This window comes from Dryas octopetala, chromosome 7 (assembly GCF_963921425.1).
Source record: "Dryas octopetala chromosome 7, drDryOcto1.1, whole genome shotgun sequence".
NCBI classification, from domain to species: Eukaryota; Viridiplantae; Streptophyta; class Magnoliopsida; order Rosales; family Rosaceae; genus Dryas; species Dryas octopetala.
Genome location: NC_141372.1, coordinates 20413736 through 20432511, shown reverse-complemented (window position 1 = coordinate 20432511; position 18776 = coordinate 20413736). Strand labels below are relative to the sequence as shown.

The window sequence follows — 18776 nt, the reverse complement described above, 5'->3', positions numbered from 1 at the left end:
ATGCTAGCTAGTCTCTGAGTTCCTTTCAACTGGTATAAGAGCTTGTTGGGTTTTGTAATATGTAAAAATCATATTTTTATGTTCTATGCATACTTGGATTTTTGTATGAGATAATGGGTAGTTGAAAAATCAAGTTTGTCCCACTAGGGGTGTTCGGTCATAGAGGGAAAGTGGCTCAAAGTTTGTACTTTTGAGCACTCCTTAATTCCTCTATTTGTCATTAAGCATCAATTTTATGATGTAAAATGTAATGGGTCAAACCTAGGGCTGGGTCGGTTTGACCGAAAAACCGAGACCGTATCTGAAATCTCTCCAACCGATGCCGAGAATAACTGTACTGGAAAAGAACCGTACCGAGATATCGGTTTGCCAATCGAACCGGTATGTTCGGTTCCGGTTCTCAGATCCTAGAACCGCCGGTTTATCGAACCGAACCGAGTATATATAACATTTAATTTAAATATTACATTTTTATACATTTCTATACCTTAAAATACCTTTCTATAATACATTTATATACACTTCTATAATTTATATAAACAATATATAAATTTATAAACCCTAAACCCTATAATTAATAATTTCTATGTTTTTAAATTTATATAATACATTTCTATATAAAAAACTAATTAAAAATACCCTAAACAAATATCATTCCATATCCTAAACAATTTATACCATATAACTATAAACTAAATACTAAACCCTATATCCTATTCCTATATCCCATACCCTAAACCCTAAACCCTATTGTGTATTTTAAAAATTTTAAATCATATACCTTATAAGGCTTATTATATCCTATACCAATATACCATATACCCTAAGACTATAATTGATAATTCAATAATTTATAGTTGGTATATAACTAATAACTATAGTCTATAGAAATGTTTAGTATGGTATAATATGATAATAGTCTATAACTAATAACTATAGTCTATATAAATGTTTAGGGTATAAAAATGTATTATATAAAATATTTTTTATATTATAAATTATAAAACATATGTAATACAAAGTAAAAACTTCAAACCCCAAAGTCCTAACCCTAAACCTCACCCAAACCCCAAACGAAACTCTAAAATATCCTAATGTCTAAATTTTTAATGGATTTTTAAAACTTTTTTTGGTCAAATGGATTTTTAAAACTTAAAAATTAGTTTTTATTTTTTAATCTTCTCTTATCTCTCCTGCCAATAGTCCTCCAATCCCTCTCTCCCTCCCTCTCTCTCTCTCTCTCTCTCTCTCTCTCTCTCTCTCTCCCAAACCCCAAACGAAACTCTAAAATATCCTAATGTCTAAATTTTTAATGGATTTTTAAAACTTTTTTTGGTCAAATGGATTTTTAAAACTTAAAAATTAGTTTTTATTTTTTAATCTTCTCTTATCTCTCCTGCCAATAGTCCTCCAATCCCTCTCTCCCTCCCTCTCTCTCTCTCTCTCTCTCTCTCTCTCTCTCTCTCTCTCTCTCTAGCCGTGCCTTTGACCGACGATATCGTTGTTGTTTGGCGGCTGATGGAGGCGAGGCCACCTCTCAAATGCTCGCCTCTCCCTCCTCGCTTTGCCCATATATTTTGATTTTCCAGAAAAGCAAGGATTGAGGCGACCCGAGCTGGGGCAGAGCCGAGCCCTTTGCCGGCGATCTCTATGCTCCGGCGGCTTCGTGAATTCCCACCACCCAAAACTCATTCCTCTCGTCGAGCTGGTCTCTCTGGTACCTTTCCCTCATGTCGACGACGCCCGCGGCGGCGAATCGAAGCCACCCAGTCCGACGGCTTCTCTTTGTTTCCCTTGCTCTTCTACCTCTATTTCTCTCTTAACTCAAGCCGGTCAAGGCTCATACCGAGCCGAGCCGATCGGAAATACCGGTCTGACCGACCGGCATTTCGATTCCAGTCTCAGTAACCAAAAAGGCCATCTGAGGGGGGTCCGGTCGGTTGCCGGTTTAGGGTTCTCAGTTCAATAACCGGACCGAACCCACCCCTAGTCAAACTCATGATGACAAAAGGTAGAACCTTTATAATGTGTTGATCTCATTTTTCATGTTTGATGAAATGAAAAATGAAAAGGACATCATAATAAATCAAATTTCTATTGATGGGTATTCTCGGAAACACACATTCAAATAATGGAAAAATGATTAAGAATAATGAGAGAGATGTGGAGGCTGAACCAACACCATGAGGGGCACCTTGGTACCGACAGCCATATGGTTGGACGGTGTTGTGATGGTTTCTGCCAACCCCACCAACCGGCCTCCCATGGTTGCCCACCTTGGTTCCTCCTTTTGTAATGATTTGAGCTTAAGTCATTTCTTTTTGTTGATTTACTTAAAGACCATGCAATTGGACCCCTACTTAAAACCTCATCTTGGGCTTAGTGACCTTAGGCCCAATTCTCAATTTCAAGTACATCATTTTAGTCCATGTTTATTTTCATTGGCTAGTGAACCCATTTGCAATCAAGCTTGTGTAGGAACATAAAAGGATGCCACTTTGTTATTTTCAATTATGATTGAATATAACATTAATGATCATGGACTTAGACCCACTGCATGCTCACTATGTGAGTGGCCGAATTTTATGGTTGAGTATTAAATTTGTTGGGATGTAATAATTATAGGGCGTACGCGCATGCCCTTCTCCCTATTTATTCTTATGTAAAATTCTAGATCCCTCACATTTGTAATTTCCTCTAATCCGAGATCAGAGTTTCTATTATTATGATGTAATGTGAGAACTAGCCAGAAGCATGGAGATGATGGAGTCCAAGAGGAAGAGATTTAAAGCGGCATTTTAATTACGAGTTCCTTTTGGGAACAGTGCATGAATTGTAATTAATCACATAATTAAAAGCAATCACCTCCCTTAACCTTCAATTCAACAAATGCAAGCTCTTGTTGAATCAAATGATTAAGTTCATAATCATAGAGATCCAGGGTTGTTTTAGCAACCTTTCTCTATACTCATTCCTCCAATCATTTAATCTAGTGTGTCAACCTCTAGAAAGTTCATAGTTTTGAGCTTGGGTGTGTAGATCAACACAAGGTGGAAGGAGAAAGGCTTTGATGGTTTACGTACTCTATATATATATATATCAAGAGAAAGATATATAATTTTAAGGGTTATCCGCGCAAATTCCTCTTGAAAGTATCTTTCATTCTCACTTTGCTCCTTTAAACTTTAATCTTCTCACTTTGCCCCCCGAATTTTACAAATCCAATATTCTGTCAAGTCCGTCAATGACTCCGTTAAAAAATTCAACATGTCGCTTATTGGAAGAGTGACACGTCAGCTTTTTTAACGAAGTCATTGACGGACTTGACGAAATATGACTTATTGAAAGGGTCTGTAAAGTTTGTGGGGCAAAGTGAGAAAATTAAACTTCAAGGAAGCAAAGTAAGAATGAAAGTTCCTTTCAAGGGGCATTTGTGCGAATAAGCCTAATTTTAACCTCTCTTGCTTCAAGTTTTATTATGCCATGTTTTACATATTGCAACCTATATGATCTTGGATTTAGAACTAGGAAAGTTTTGATTTAGCTTCCACTTGCTATGCTCTTTTATGTTTAAAATCACATGCTAGTCTCCTAGTTCCCTTCACAAGCTAAACTCGCTGCTTGGAAAGTTAAACATCTTTTTCTCTAGCTGGCAGGGCAACTCTTATCAAATATGTAACTGAGGCCATTCCATTTATGTCATGCAAACAGTGAAGCTGTCAGTCATTATCTGTAATAAAATTGACAAGCTAAATAAAGGCTTTCTTTGGGGTTCTACTGAGGAATAGAATAAGGTCAATTTGGTGAGATGGGGCCAGGTTTGTTTTCCCAACGCTAATGGAGGGTTGGGTGTCAAGAGGATGCAAGTGATGAATCAGGCTCTTTTGGCCAAATCTAGTTGGAGATACTTCAAATTTATAAGGGTCTTTGGGCTAAGACTTGCAGAAGTAAATATCTGGAGGGGAATGCTCAGTGCATTCTGGATGGTCAGTCTACTAATAATATCCCCAGTACTTGGAGAGGAGTTCTCCATGGTATCTTTCTCCTCAGGCAAGGTTTAGTTTGGAGAATTGATTAAGGTCTGCATATTCTTTTTTGGTTGGAGAATTGGGGTGGTTGTGGTCATCTTATTGAACATGCTCTTCATCAACTTGATGAGGATAAAGTTAATATGTCTGTTGCTAACTTCTGCATTAAGAATCAGTGGGATGTGCATAAGTTGAGACAGGTTCTTCCTAAGAACCTTGTACGATTACGTATGCTATCCCAATTGGTTCAGATGGGGCTGGTGAAGGAACTTGGTTTTGGAAAGCCTCTTCTAATGGAGAACTGGTTATCATTTGACTTTTCATGATGTTAGTTCTAACAACTGGTTTTGGTCTCATATTTGGAAGCTCTTTATTCCTCCTAAGCTTCAGTCTTTCATTTGGTTCATTTGCTTGGATAGAATCTTGGTTAATGGACAAAGATGGAAGAGAGGGTTCTTCTCTAACCCCTCTTACCACCACTATCATTATCCCTTGGAATCTAGAGACCATTTTTTTAGACATTGTCCTAGGGGATTTCAGGTATGGAGAGCTTTGTGTATGCCTACTCAAATTCTTGAAACCCGGGGAATTGATTTTGATGACTGGCTAAATTTAAACCTTTATTCTAAAGCCTTGGCTAATTGTGGTGTTAGTTGGAATATTTTGTTTAGTTTTGGGTGCTGGTACTTATGAATGGAGAAATAGTGATGTGTTTGAGAATGATTTTGCTTTTCCTACTCATCCTAGGTAGTTATTGAATCTTATGCTATGGAGTGGGGTGCTGCTAATTCCTCCTTTACTTGTCAGATTGTTAAGAGCCATTTTTTGGTCTCTTGGACCCCTCCCATGGATAATTGGGTTAAAATTAAAGTCGATGGCAGTAGAGGTCAACTAGATGGGTTTATTAGTGCTGGTGGAGTGTTCAGAGATAGTCATGGTTTATGGCTCACGGGCTTCATGTGCAACATTGGACGAGGTGAGGTTCTCACTATTGAGTTATGGGGCCTCTACCATGGGCTTTGTCTTGCTTTGAATCAGGGCTTTAGAAAAGTGTTGGTAGAGATGAAATCTAGTTGTGTTGTCTCTAAGATTCTACACCATCATTCTAATAATCATCGTCTTGCTTCCTTGATTTCTGCTTGTCAGCATTTGATTAGGAATTGTTGATGCAAATTTCCGTAAGATAGATGCAACAACTTAAAAATGGTGATCTGACTGATCAGAAGCCTTGCTGGATGATGACGTGAGATCTTCCTGTACGAAAAACAAGATCAAAGGAGATGGACCAGTGTGGTACCAGCCAAACACGCCCCGATGATGAAGTCAGTGATGTGTGTTTGCTGGTGTTTGAATGTAAGTGAGGAAGAACAAGGGATGAACTTGGGAGAATGGGAAGAACAAGGTAAATGTTATGGGTTTATTCTCAGCAAGTTGGGTATGTTTTTGGTGAGTGAAGGTTTTTGTGAGTGTTTTTTTTCTGGTCATAGATCACTGATTTTGTGCATATGAGTTGGTATATATAGGCAAAGGAAATTGTGATAAGTAAGTTATCTGCATGTGGTTGGCTGGTTGAGAAAGATCCACGCGTTCGGTCATGAACAGTGGCATGCACAGCTACCCACCTCCTTTCCATTCAATGCTGCATTGAATGCAAGTATGGAAGGTTCAGGTGAACTGCCTCAATAGTCATGAATGTGAGCTGGGAAGTCTCATCTGTCAGAAGATCCTGTCAGGTTTTAAGTATGGCGGTTCGTCCCAACGTGATCTTCCTTGGAATGGCGGTTGGAAGTCGAGCCAACCCGAACACATATCCTTATGCGCACACATGAAGTCCATGCGTGATCAGATCGGGCATAGACTTTCGAACAGAGCCGATCCAGTAGGTAGTGATCCTTTCAAGCCGTAGCTGGCTGTGGTCAGAGTTTGAAAAGATGTTCCCCTTAGTGCCGAGCCGAGCCGAGCCGAGCTGGGATAACCAAGGAAAGATGAACACTCAATCCTTTGGAAGATCCTCAGTTCGGGTCGGTTTGGGCACAAAGGGGAGGATCGCCACGATGATTCGATCTGAGCTGACAGAGAATGTGCCGAGCTGCGTGACGATGTGGAGGTCAAAGCCTGACTATTGAAAAGTCAAACTCCGAAGTCGGATCTGACCAGCCACGTGTCTAGCCATGATTGGCTATTGGATCGGTGTGGGTTTATCCACAAACAGGAATGATTGGGATTGCAGGCTTTTTCATATCAATGGAGAGTGGAATTGTATGGCTGACAAGCTTGCTAGCCTTGGGCACTCAATGGATCTTGGTTAAGTCATTTTAGAGCAGCCTCCTGATGCTTGATGCCCTCTGTTGTTTGAGGATTTTGTTGGCATGGCTAGAGGTCGTTTTGTCATTCTGTCATTTTGTGCCTTTTCTATTAATTTTTTCTTAGGTACATATACTATTCCAGATTCGCATGTTCACCTACTTTATTCTCTCTAATATGTTTTTTTTATAAGGTTATCATCTGGTGATTTGGTCTATCTTTGATCAAATTGTTGTCTCAAATGCTCTACGACAAAATCAAATGTTCATTGATGCTCTATTAGTCATGTCATAAAGCATCAAAGAAAGGATAAACTTAGGATTATATAGGAGGTTGCAATGATCACAAATGAGGAATAGACATGATAAAGGAACAAAGAGAGCATTTTTAAGAGATGGAAATGAAAAACAAGGAAAAGTATATGCAAGACATAGAGGTCTATAAACAAAAGAGGAAGTTACTAGTCTCAAGAAAGAAGAGGACGAGCTTATGAAACTGCCGAAGCACAAAACCTTACAACTACTTAAAGGAGAAAACATATAGAAAAGAAGAGGTGAGCAATGTCACGCCCCGAAACCCAGGTACGTAACAGAGGCACCTATCTTGAGAATACCTAAGACTACAACAACCAATCCCCCGGTGTTATACTCCCAAATATCCACAAAATAGGTTAAGCCTTTTGGTTTAGTAAAAATGGGTTGGATCAGAGTGCTTGCGTTTGCAGCGGAAAGTTTATTCAGAAATAATTAATTCATAATTAAACCAACCCTCGGAGCTACTATTGTTTAGAGTAACTTCAAAGAAACTGTTTATATAGACTCGATAATTCAAAAGTAGACAACCCAAGGACTCAGTGTATATACAAGATATGACTAAGGGTATATAAAGATAGTAAAAGGACACCAAGGACCTGCCCAAGGAAATATACTGACTAAACAGGAACACAGGAGTTGACAAGCTCGAGACCGCACCACCACCTCCTTAATCGAGGCCGTCAAAGTCCACACGCGCAGCACCTGAGAGGGAGAAAAACAACAATGTAGGGGTGAGCATCACATACGTTCATTGCTCCCCCTCAGGGAACTCCCTGCTAGGTTTGAAAAATAGTTTGAGATAATTTAAAATCAAATGCACAACACAAACCAGTTGTCAAGCTTTGTAAAACGAGTAGCATGCTCATACAATTTTCAAAATACAGTTTTCCGGGCCCAAGTTCAGAATCATACCTGTTGACCAGCCGTTAGGGCTAACTACCCTCTCACAAAAACATAACAAAGTCCTGCAGTCATTTGACCGGGACAGAGTAGCGAAAGTGGCCATTTCATGGTTATACCGCCTAGACTGGCCTCCCAAGAAGGACAATCGACCAGTCCGTCCGTACAACCCCTCATGAGGTTTTGGGGATCGAAACCCAGGGTCTACCGTAAGGGACATTTCACTCTCAAGTCAAACACAATAACAATCTCACGAGAATATGCATAACAGTCATCATTCTCATCATAATAAAACCAAGCAGATATGCCAATCAAAAACATGCATCTTTATCACACAGTATTAATTATATAGTACATGCAGGAAATCCACTAGTCAGAGTGTGTTGTCCCCCTACCTAGCGTCCAAAGCTTTTGCTTGTTTTCGAGTACAAATCACAATTTGCCACGTCGCAACGATCTCCTTTAGGTAACTGGAGTTCCTAGTTTGACAACAACTGGTGTTAAAAACGGTCTTCACGTAAATCGATGACCTTGTCTGTTAAGACCAGGTATAATTCAGAGGTTTGGCACTAGCGTAACTGCTAGGCTTCTCTGAATTCTTAATCCGATATGACCTTGCACCCCGAGGCAAACAGTCATGTCAGACCGTGTGGTTTCTATATCTATTTTAATTTATTGTCGAGGAGGTTGATCAGATATGAACCTACAACGTGACCAGGTCAGTGCATGGGGAAACTGAGGGAGCTCTGGCTCAGTACCCAACGCCTGTATGCTCATGGACTGACCTTAGTCATCACGTTATTTGGTTACCACTGATATGGCCTCAATATTTATTAAGTTCATTTGATAACAACAGTTAAACAGCGTTTCGTCTATAACCACAACTTAAATAACTGCAGATTAAATAAGCTGGGTTGAGGGTATACCTGTTGAAGACTTTCCACGGGCAGAGTCTCGGTACTAATAGACTTGCTAAGTAACAAGATTAAAAGAATCTAATTAACAAGAGATTAATTTAACAAAATTTTAGCAGAAGTTCGACAGGGATCAAGAAATTACCTATGGAGCTCAGAAATGATTTTTTTAAAACTTCACCAAAACATAGCCTTCACACTGCTAGAATTGAAGAGCTCGTCGCCACGATCGCGTAGGCGAAATCGGATCGTCGATCGGAGCTCCAGAACTCAAGATAAACTCAAAACAAGATTGAAGAAGAGAGAAAGGAGGAGAGAGGAGAGAGAAGCTCTCTCTTGGGAAGCGTGCGGCTGAAATGGGATGAAGATCAGCTGGGGTTCACGTCACTATTTATAGGGAGAGTGAGTGAGTCAACTCGGTTGACTCATCCGAGTTGACTGGGTTGACTCAAGTCAACCGTCACAAAATGGGCCAATGAGGAAGTGACACGTGGCATGTGCACTAACACTTGGCTGCACATGCGGCCATCAGATCTTGCTGCCATGCAGCGATGGATGCTCCAGATCGTGCCACGTGGCGCGATCTGGTGATTTCCTATTTTATTTTTCTTTTTCATATATTCCCCAACTTCAAAAATTAATTAAAAATAGCTCGGGACTCAGAAAAATACCCCGAAAAATACTACGGACTCGTATCGACTAGTACTAATTAACTATGAGGTCAAATTACCAATTTGCCTTTTAGAAAAATTTCGAAAATTTCAAGCTCCACAAACTAAGAAAAAAATGCTTTAAAGAAAAAGAAATTTTGGGAAATTCATAAAATAATCTCCCAGACTCGGAATAATACGAGACTTGCACCGTTGGGTTTGTGAGTAAAAGTACTACCTTTTAAAGTTCTAACTTGGGTTAAAACCCTAGTCAAAGTTGGTCAAACAATTAAAGCTCAAGGTGGAAAAATTAGATTTTCCGATAAATAAATTCTGTAAAAATTTTAGAAAATAAGGAAAAATCCCAAAATAAATTTGAAAATTTCCGGGTCTCACAAGCAACCTCCGATCTAGAGGCTGGCAAGGTCTATTTTTTGTTTTGTTGTTTTTTCTGGTGGTAGTTGCTGCATTTTCCTTTCCTTTTTTTTTTCCTGTTAAATAATAGCTATCCTAAGTGGTCTTTAGTGTTGGGTAGCAACATGGGCAGCTAACTTTGGGTGTTTTTAGAAAAAACGTAGTAACATATTACTTTGAATAAATTAACGTAGGATGCATGACAAGCATCATACTTAACCTCAAGTACACTTCTTGGCCAATAAAAAAAAAAAACCTCAAGTACACTTATTGTTAAAATGAAACAATAAGGTAACCTTTGTAACATCTAGGTCACTTAACTTATTTAGTTTAGTTTTAGGTTTTTTTTGTTTAGTTTTGTTCGTTTTGAAGTTTCTTTTCTCAAATTCTTAGTATCTTTGGTATATAAAACTTATATTTGTCCAAAGTGTAATGAAAATATGTTTGCATTTGCAGTTTCAATTTTCTAAAGCAATTTAGTTCGCATACTACAGTTTCAGTTTTCTAATGCAATTTTAGTTCATAGACTACAGTTTCTGTTTTCTGACGTAGTTTTAGTTTGGAGCGCGTCTGTTGGAGCTTTTTTGGGTAGGTTGAGCTTGTGTTAGTTTCAGTTTTTAATTTTTGGTGGGTTGGACTTATGTTAGTTTCAGTTTTTATTTTGGGTGGGTTGGGCTTGTGTTAGGGTTGTCTTTCTAAAAGGTGACTTGAAAGTTAAATTTGTGTGTTAAAGTGATTTTAGTTAAGTTTTTTGGTTGTCAATACCTTGAAATTAAGGCACCCTATTACCTTTATGCCTTAGTTTCACAAAATAACAATCAACAGGCAACATTTATTATGTAACTCATTTGTTTTTACATTAGTAATGTGTTCATCCTTCTTAACAATACATATATGCGACCAGATGGTGAAAGATTGTAAGAGAATTTGGTGAGGACCCCAATTTTGTAGAACATTGGCAGTTCCATGTATTATATTTTGAGAGATGGTTGTAAGAGTTTTTGTATAGGATGTAGATAATTCCATGTATTATGTTGAATTGATTTTAATGATTATTTTTACTTTATTAATGGTCGTACACTTATTATCATGAGTTTATATTGATATTTTTAATTCATTTACTTACTTTTGGCAATATGTATTTTCAAATGTATAAACTAAAGAAAATACTAAAACCAATAACAAATGAATTTATACTACAAAAACAATGTTCGGATATGTTCATTTGTGCAATATAAAAAGAACGAGAGTAAATATTGAGAGATAGTGCATAAATGGGTACTTTAAGTAGAAACCCAAAATAAGAAAGAAATTTAACCCACAGCCCAACCGGCCTAAAAATAAAGTAAAAATTTAAACTGTCTACCGAGTGCTTGGTGGTTCTTGCCAAGCGCTCGGCGATTGCAGATGCAACTTGCATCTGCAACCTATTCCCTCCATTTGCAACATGCATCTGTAACCTAAAAACATGCATCTACAGCCTAAAATATGTCATGTACAACCTAAGAAGCTCCATTTGCAGCCTAAAAAGATGCATCTGCAATCTAAAAATGTGCATATGCAGATGCAAATGTAGGATACATCTGCATCTGCCGAGCTCTCGACAGTGCGTTTTCTCCCTTCGCGCACGCATACACGGATATATTGGGTTTCTAGTTAATTTTTTATTTGGTTAAGTTTCCAGTTAAAAATCTTTCAAAAACTAAACTTGAAAGTAATTTATTATAAATAGAAATCATTTGACCAATTGAATTTAAGAATTAAATTAAAAAACAAAATTTATTAGTAAAGATAATAGGAAGACTTTCATGGGGTTCTTTAATTTTATAATTTATTGATTAAAGTCTTATGACTTTTAAAATTCTAACTAAAGTTCAATAATATTGTAATCATTCTATGTTACATAATATTAGTCCATTAGTTTTTTTTTTCACACATACTAGGTGTCGAGCGCTTGGCGGCCATTTTCGAGTATTCGGTAGTGCATTTTTACTTTTACTCAAACGCTAATTTGTCGGCTTTATATTAGATTTTAACTCTGAAATTTTGGACTTATTCCAAACTTCTAGAGTTAAAACCTAACATGCAGTTTCCACAAACCTCATTCTATACCCTAAGAAGGTATGAGGTCAACACCCTAAAAAAATAATGACATATTTTTTTAACAAGACAATGGTTAAGAGCAAGGAATGAAATTTCGTTTTTTTGAGTCACCGAGATTTTATCAATACCCCACTATATTTCGTAATTCTTTCGGCGAAATTTCGGACATTTCGCGAAATTTCCACGAATTTGGCGAAATTTCGAGTTTTATTTACTGGGTTTAGGGGAAGCGGGGAGGGGCTGGGTTTGGGGGGAGAGGGGCGGGGAGGGGTTGGGTTTAGGGGGAGATGGGTTGGAAGGGGCTGGGTTTAGGGGGAGAGGGGCGGGGAAGGGCTGGATGAGGGGGGAAGTGTCGGGGATGGGCTGGGTTGGGGGGAAGAGAGGCGGGGGGGAGGGGCTGGTGCTGGGTGGGAAGATGATGGGTGTGAGAGAGAAAACTGTGGAGGATCAGGACGAGAGAGAATCACGGGCAAAGAGGAAAAATGAAGGAAAGAAAAAAAAAACTTACCCTACAGTAAGGTCTGGGCAATGAACAGAGGAAGGACTGAAGGAGAAAATGAAAACTTTGATTGTTATATTATATATGAATAGGGTACAGTTCTCAGCCTCTCACAATAGGCTAAAGTGATAAGATTGCCACAGTGTTGACTTGTTGTAAATTTATATAACAAAATAATTTGGCTTTTGATTAACCAACGAACATCTGTTTCTTGGAAGTGGAACCAACAACATTAAGAAGATTAAGTTTTGGATCTTAAAAGGAAAAGCAAGAAAAGAAAAAAAAAAAAAAAAAAAAAAAAAAAGAGGAAGAAAAGAGAAGAAAAAAAAAAAAGGCTTTAGAGTTGATTGGAGTTTGGGACCTTTGGATAATTGGAAAGAAAAAGAAGGATTTGGGGTTTCGTTTGGTTCTTTTGGGATTTAGTTTAGTTGTTTTGTAAACCCAAAATATTAATATATTTCTATATACAAAATAATTAAAAATACCCTAAAGGGCCTAAATCCTAATATCTTATACATCTTATATCATATGGTTCATATCCTAAAAAATATAGAGTATATAGGGTTTAATATTAGGGTTAGTATATATATTATAGAGTATAAAGAATATACTAATTTCATTTATTCATTATACTAATTTTATTTAACAGTATTTGTCTCTAGCGCACATTATATTTATCTTATATCACATGAAACCTATTATATAATTTGGTTTCTTCAATATTTTTTATCAATATAGTATATAATATGTTTAATAAACATATGGTTAAGTTTCATTCAAAATTTTCGTATTTTAATAGCAATTTCTATCATTTTTGTCTAATTTTGTCGAAATCGAAATTTTAATCGAAATTTCCTCGAAACCGAAATTTTACTCCTTGGTTAAAAGAACTTTATTTAGAAAAAAACAAAGGCTTTATTTAAAAAAAAAAAAAAAGTCGTATGATTTTTTTCAAATAAAAATTATCAGAATGACTAAACTCTAATTTTTCTAAAAACGTATTCTAACATATACCTAATAAAAGAGCCAATAGTCGAGAGGCTAGTAAAAATAAGGCATAAATTCAATTTAGACACATAACTATATAAGCTATTTCAACGAGGTCCATGAAATTTAAAATATTTCAAATATACACCCGATCTATTATCTAAATTGAAAAATGAATTTATGTCCATTGATTCGTTGAGAGATCAGTTAAATGACAACTTGGCTTTTGCTGACCGAGATTAATTGGCGACATGGCGCTATCTCAGCAAACATTTCCCGCCAAATGAGCGACACGGGCCCACAATTTAATAATAATAGAGAGATAGTTTGTGGGCTTGTGTCAGGGGTTAGGTGGACCCGTGTCGCTCATTTCCCGCCAAATGAGCGACACAGGTCCACCTAACCCCTGACACGGGTCCACAAACTCATCATCTCTTTCTCATTCGTTGAATACAAGTGAGAGATTTATATTCGAATTTGGGAGAAAACGTGATTTTTTTTGGAGACTAAATGGTCAGGAGAGCATTCGACGAGCGGGAAAGAGGTGATGAGTGTGTGGGCCTGTGTCAAGTGGACATGTGTTGCTCATTTGGCAGGAAATGTATGCTGAGCTGGTGCCATGTCGCCAATTAATCCCCATTAGCAAAAGGCAAACTGACATTTAACTGATCTCTCAATAAATTGATGGACGGAATTTCATTTTTCAATTTACATAATAAATCAGGTATATATTTGAAATATTTGAAAGTTCGTGGACCCCATTGAAATAGCATATATAGTTATGTGTCTAAATTGAATTTATGCCTAAAAATAATGTATGAAAAATTTGCCCCTTAAATTTCCCTAAAATGAATTGCACGCCATGAAGAAAAATGAATGGCACATACCGACCGAAACACCGTGTGGACCAGAAAGATCTCCATTTGGTCATGGGCTTTGTCCGTGCTCAGTTTCTCTCTTCTTTCTATGATGAGTAAATAGAAGGGAAAAGCAAATATAGATTGTACTCGGAGGCGCACAGCATCATTCGAAATTCAGTCTCTTTGAGAAATGCAAATGGCAATAACGCTAAGAGGAGGAGGAGCCGCAGTTACAGTTTCAAGTTTTCCCTCATTTTCCTCTTCATTTCTTACTCAAAATGGCACTTTGGTTTTGGTATGCATCTCCTCCTTCGATAACATAGCCTCATACTACGAAAAAATCAATTTTTTTTATTTTTATTTATTAAATTCAGTTTCTGTTAAATTATGAATGAAATTTTTTCTGTTAAATTTTTTGAGTACTATATGTTTTTACACCATTTAATGTCTCCAAATGGGGTGTTTCGTTTTTGAGAAAATGTAGGGAAAAAAAAAGAACAGAAAATGAGATATGAAGTCCGTGCTGTTTTGTTCAGGATTATATGAAAAAACCCACCCTAGTTTACCCAAATATTCCTGATATTGGTCACTGGTATAGTGGCGGGTTTTATATTCCTAGGAATGGGAGATTTAGGGGGCCTTTTGTACCCTAAACCCTGAACCTCAAATGAGGGAAAGGAAGAACAATTATGTTGCTGATGCTTTGGTTATGGCTTAACTTTGGTTGTAGAGATTTGAATAAACGTCCTGAAAAATGCGGGCTGCTTCCTGTACGAGGATCTTTGTAGGGTCTGTGTAGGCTTCGTTTCTTGGGTTTTGTCCCCCCCCCCCCCCCCCCCCCCCCCAGCACCAAAAGAAAAATAGGGAAAGGAAAAAAGTGTTTTCAAGTTATGCAATGAATTAGATTCTAACAAATTTTGCTCAAATATCTATGTTATGCAATTCTAAATTTCATTTTTCCTTAATCATTCAAACAAATTAAATGTAATGTGTGTATACGTGCCCTATAATCAATTCAACAGAGCAGACAAATAAATGAAGCCATGGGCTCTGAACCACATAAATCTAATGTAAAACCCCAAATACACCATTTCCAATCTCTTTGTGGGTTGCTCACTCTATTCCGTACTTCTCTACACCAAAGCACACTAATTAGGGCTACAATCCCCACCAAGAAAGATATCTTCAATCTTGGAACTCGACAAAAATTTCGAACATCTTCAGCATATCTCAACCTTTTGAAGCTCCTCAAAAGGTTTGCAGTTGCAAGCATGTTATCCAAATGATCATTGAATGCATTTTGAATGCCCAACGTTAGTGCATCTCTCATACTCAACTCAAATTTCATAGGTTTGTAGTTTGTACAACTGTTGACCCCTTGTAGCAACCTTGAACTCTATCATCCCAAAGGACTCTACGGTAGTAGATCCATCGTTGAATCCCTGGTTGATTATTGAAAGTCTTTCCGTTGCACAACCCTGGCTTTCCCTTGCTAACCATCCAAAGGCTAACCAGTGCAAGATGTAATTGAAAGTGCATCCACATATAATTCTGAATCATCTGATACCACACTCATCATATCAACAACCTTAGCCTTGTTCCCAGCCTTAACTTTGGGACAACTTGTTTTTATTACCACAACCCCAACAAAAAGGAAGCAACAACATCATGTAGGTTTCAAATATCTAGTATGAGTCAGCCAAAAGAAAAGTATCTGGTACGAGTCATGAGGTACTATTATTGGACTTACCACATGATGAAAGCTTAGATACCGTTTTTCTCATATTCTGTTTTCATCTGCTTGAGCAGCACATGGTAAGTAAACTGGTAACATCTCAAAGAAATTTTGCCTGCTCTGCTGTGCAAGAATCATCTACTTCCACTGGTAAGTTGCGCTGTTTCACAATCTATGGCAGGGATTCATTACCCTCTGATTATCTGACAGATTATACAGCAGCAATTGTAAAAAGTGAAATCATTTTCTCCCTTTTTACGTACTAGTTGCTGCTGATACAAAGGAGGTGAAAACAGCTCAAAAAGCATCTCCAGGAAAGCCCAAAGCTCCAGCCAAGCCACTGCCTCTAATGATGGAGGAGGATGTTATCCCTGCACTGACAGCAATACTTGAAGCTCAAGATGATCTCTCTGATATTGAGCTATCTTTTGTAGACAACAGGGTTAGCTATCTATCTGTCTATACTGTAGCATAATGCATAACCTAAAAGCCAATTATTTCTATTGATGCTCTGGTTTGATTGAAAATGAAATATAGCTGGAAGGTTATTTTGTAAAGAAGGGCAATCCGTATTCGTTTTGGGCCTTCTTTCCCAATGGAGTTCTCACAGGTATGTCTTGTGATGGTTATTTATGTTTTACAGTGCACAATTAGACAAAACGAAAATCATTGATGTTACTTGTGTGCTTGGAAAAATGTGCAGGTCCAAAAGGATTTTCTCTGTCTTCCTATGGTTCAGGAGCGAGCACTGTCGAGCCTTTTCTCATTGATGAGAAGAGAATCACGGCAAAACACATTGTCTTTTGGGTTGAAAAGCGTTTGGCAGCTCAAGGAATCATTCCTGTCTGGAAAGACTAAACTCGACAAGTTTTCTAGATCCATTCCCAATGTTGTAAAGCAATCAATCAATGTTTTTCATTTGCTCAATGACTATGATTTAAATTCTTGTTGATGAAGGAACACAATGTTAATATCTAATTCTGTCATTGACATACACAATTTTACTTCTTGGGTATTCTCCATGGCTTATTTGCTTCACTAGATCTTCTAAAAAAATGAATAAATGAAGCCTTCGTGACAAATTTGATTTTACTTTCGTTAAAAGATTGATTTTAACTTATTTTATCGGAGGGATTCTATATGAACCAATGGATTGTGACAAGTCGTTACTACTAGCAATGACTTCCACTTTCATTACTTCATCCTTTCCATATACCACTCCCTTGTTCTCAGTTACTCACCAAATGGCACTCAGTTCATATCCTTAAGTTCTATCATTGACAAGGTTCAAAGCAAATGCATCTTACAGTATCAGAAGGGTTCTCTTTGCCTTGGCCTAACCATCACTTCGGGACCGTTAACCACCTTCTTTGCATTCTCCGATGCCAACTGGGCTGGCTGTTCAGCAGACTTCCTGGCCATTGATCACAGTCAGTCATTTTGACTCTCACTGCTACAAATTCTTTGAAAATCTTCTCCATCTTGTCTAAGTGCTAAGACATACACTCATCCCCTCTTGCATCTTGCTTGGAAAAAACCATTGCCAAAGAAACTTCATGTTTACCATTGTCACTGACTCATACATTCTCTGTGTAGTCTCCTAGATTTCTCATGCAAACTCAACGAATTGATTTTAATTTTTTTGCGCCAAGTAGTTCCTATGGATGCTAACACAACAATCTTCGAAATTACAACCTAAAAGACGCTACTGCATATTTGAAGTATACGTCAAAAGTGTCGGAAAAATCAAACCTGACATCTCTTTCTTAAGAGGTATTATATAATAAACCAGAAGTTTGTCTTATACCCTGATAAATTACGTTCGGTCATATTTTCTGTGGGTTGAGTACGCTTTTGTTCTTAAGAACTCCTGAACAACAGAACAAGTGGATTGAGCATTATGATAAAAATGCTTTTCGTCGTATTTGTAGCTGTATTCATGTGCTAGGTCTCCATAGGTAGGATACAAGAGTTTTCTAAAAACATGAATTCACTGCAAAATAACTGCATACATGAATCAATGGAACAATGCTATTACATTCAATGGCTTAAAGGAAGGAAAGTGTAAAACCCTGCGATGGTGAGTTTAGTGACGGCTAAAAAGATTAAATTATGTTCGTGGTCCTTATAGTTTGGACCAAGTTTCACTAAGATCCAGTGTTTTCAGACGCAAAAGCGTCACGCGAGGCGTTTGCAGTCTCGCAAGGCGAGGCGTAAGCCTTGACGCGTATAGCGTAAGCCTTTCGGGCATAAAAAAATATAATAATAAAACAATTATATAACTAAAAATAGCATTAATTGTTATTCATAATGAAAAAGTGGAATGTGTATTGATATAATATGGTCTCATTTGCTGCTATAATACAAGTCCATACAATGAATGTGTCCAATTTAGCTTTCAATTTAAAACTATGCACCTGTTTCTATCAGATGCTTGTTGCAATTTTCTTGTTTATCTCCTGTAATGAATTTCACTGAGGTCAATAATGAGCAGTATTTGCAATGGATATCTACATTAACCTAATGTGGACTTGGAAGTTTTGATTGCACAATCCTGAACATTTAGAGCAGCTATCCCTTTTCCAATACAAGTTTTGCAGCATGTCCTTGTTGAATTCAAGCACCTGCATAAACAAAATTTCATTCACTAGAGGTTTAAACCACGAATCACAATGAATGGAGAAGAATCCAATGTCCTTACAAGAAGAGTAAAGCCAGTCACAATGCAGGTACCATTCGCAAGTTGCAACAGAAGCAGCACAAGACACCACAAACAAAAATTGAACTTACAGTTGTTCACTCTATTCTATAATTTCTATTAGGAAATCACAATAACAGTGTTAATGAATTTTCTTATTAATGTCCTTTATTTGTTATTAGCTGTTGGAGGCACTTCTATTGTTTCACGAAGCAACCAAATAGAGCATGAGATATACAAGAAAACATATAAAACAGAGCATAAGACAATAATTCCATAAATAATGAAGATGACCAAAAGCAAAAGTTAATTTTCCTTTGAAACGGAAAAAAGTCAACCATAAATATTATCGGAAGTTCTATTTTCCATC

General features: G+C 37.4%; 1 protein-coding gene and 1 long non-coding RNA gene across 2 annotated transcripts; one reads left to right on the top strand and one right to left on the bottom strand.

Moving 5' to 3' along the window:
- Positions 1–7065: 7065 nt before the first annotated feature.
- Positions 7066–8677, bottom strand: LOC147280417 (uncharacterized). Its single transcript, XR_015123597.1, has 4 exons — positions 8606–8677; positions 8473–8518; positions 7942–8025; positions 7066–7348 (listed from the first exon to the last, which is right to left on the bottom strand). It is a non-coding gene; the product is annotated as an uncharacterized LOC147280417 (long non-coding RNA).
- A 5355-nt stretch (positions 8678–14032) lies between these two features.
- On the top strand, positions 14033–16730 carry LOC147280416 (DUF2996 family protein). The gene is made up of 5 exons (XM_086250718.1): positions 14033–14268; positions 15783–15858; positions 15975–16150; positions 16246–16318; positions 16412–16730. The coding sequence occupies exons 1-5, from the start codon at positions 14164–14166 to the stop codon at positions 16564–16566; spliced, it is 585 nt and encodes a 194-aa protein (XP_086106844.1). The 5' UTR covers positions 14033–14163; the 3' UTR covers positions 16567–16730.
- Positions 16731–18776: the final 2046 nt, after the last annotated feature.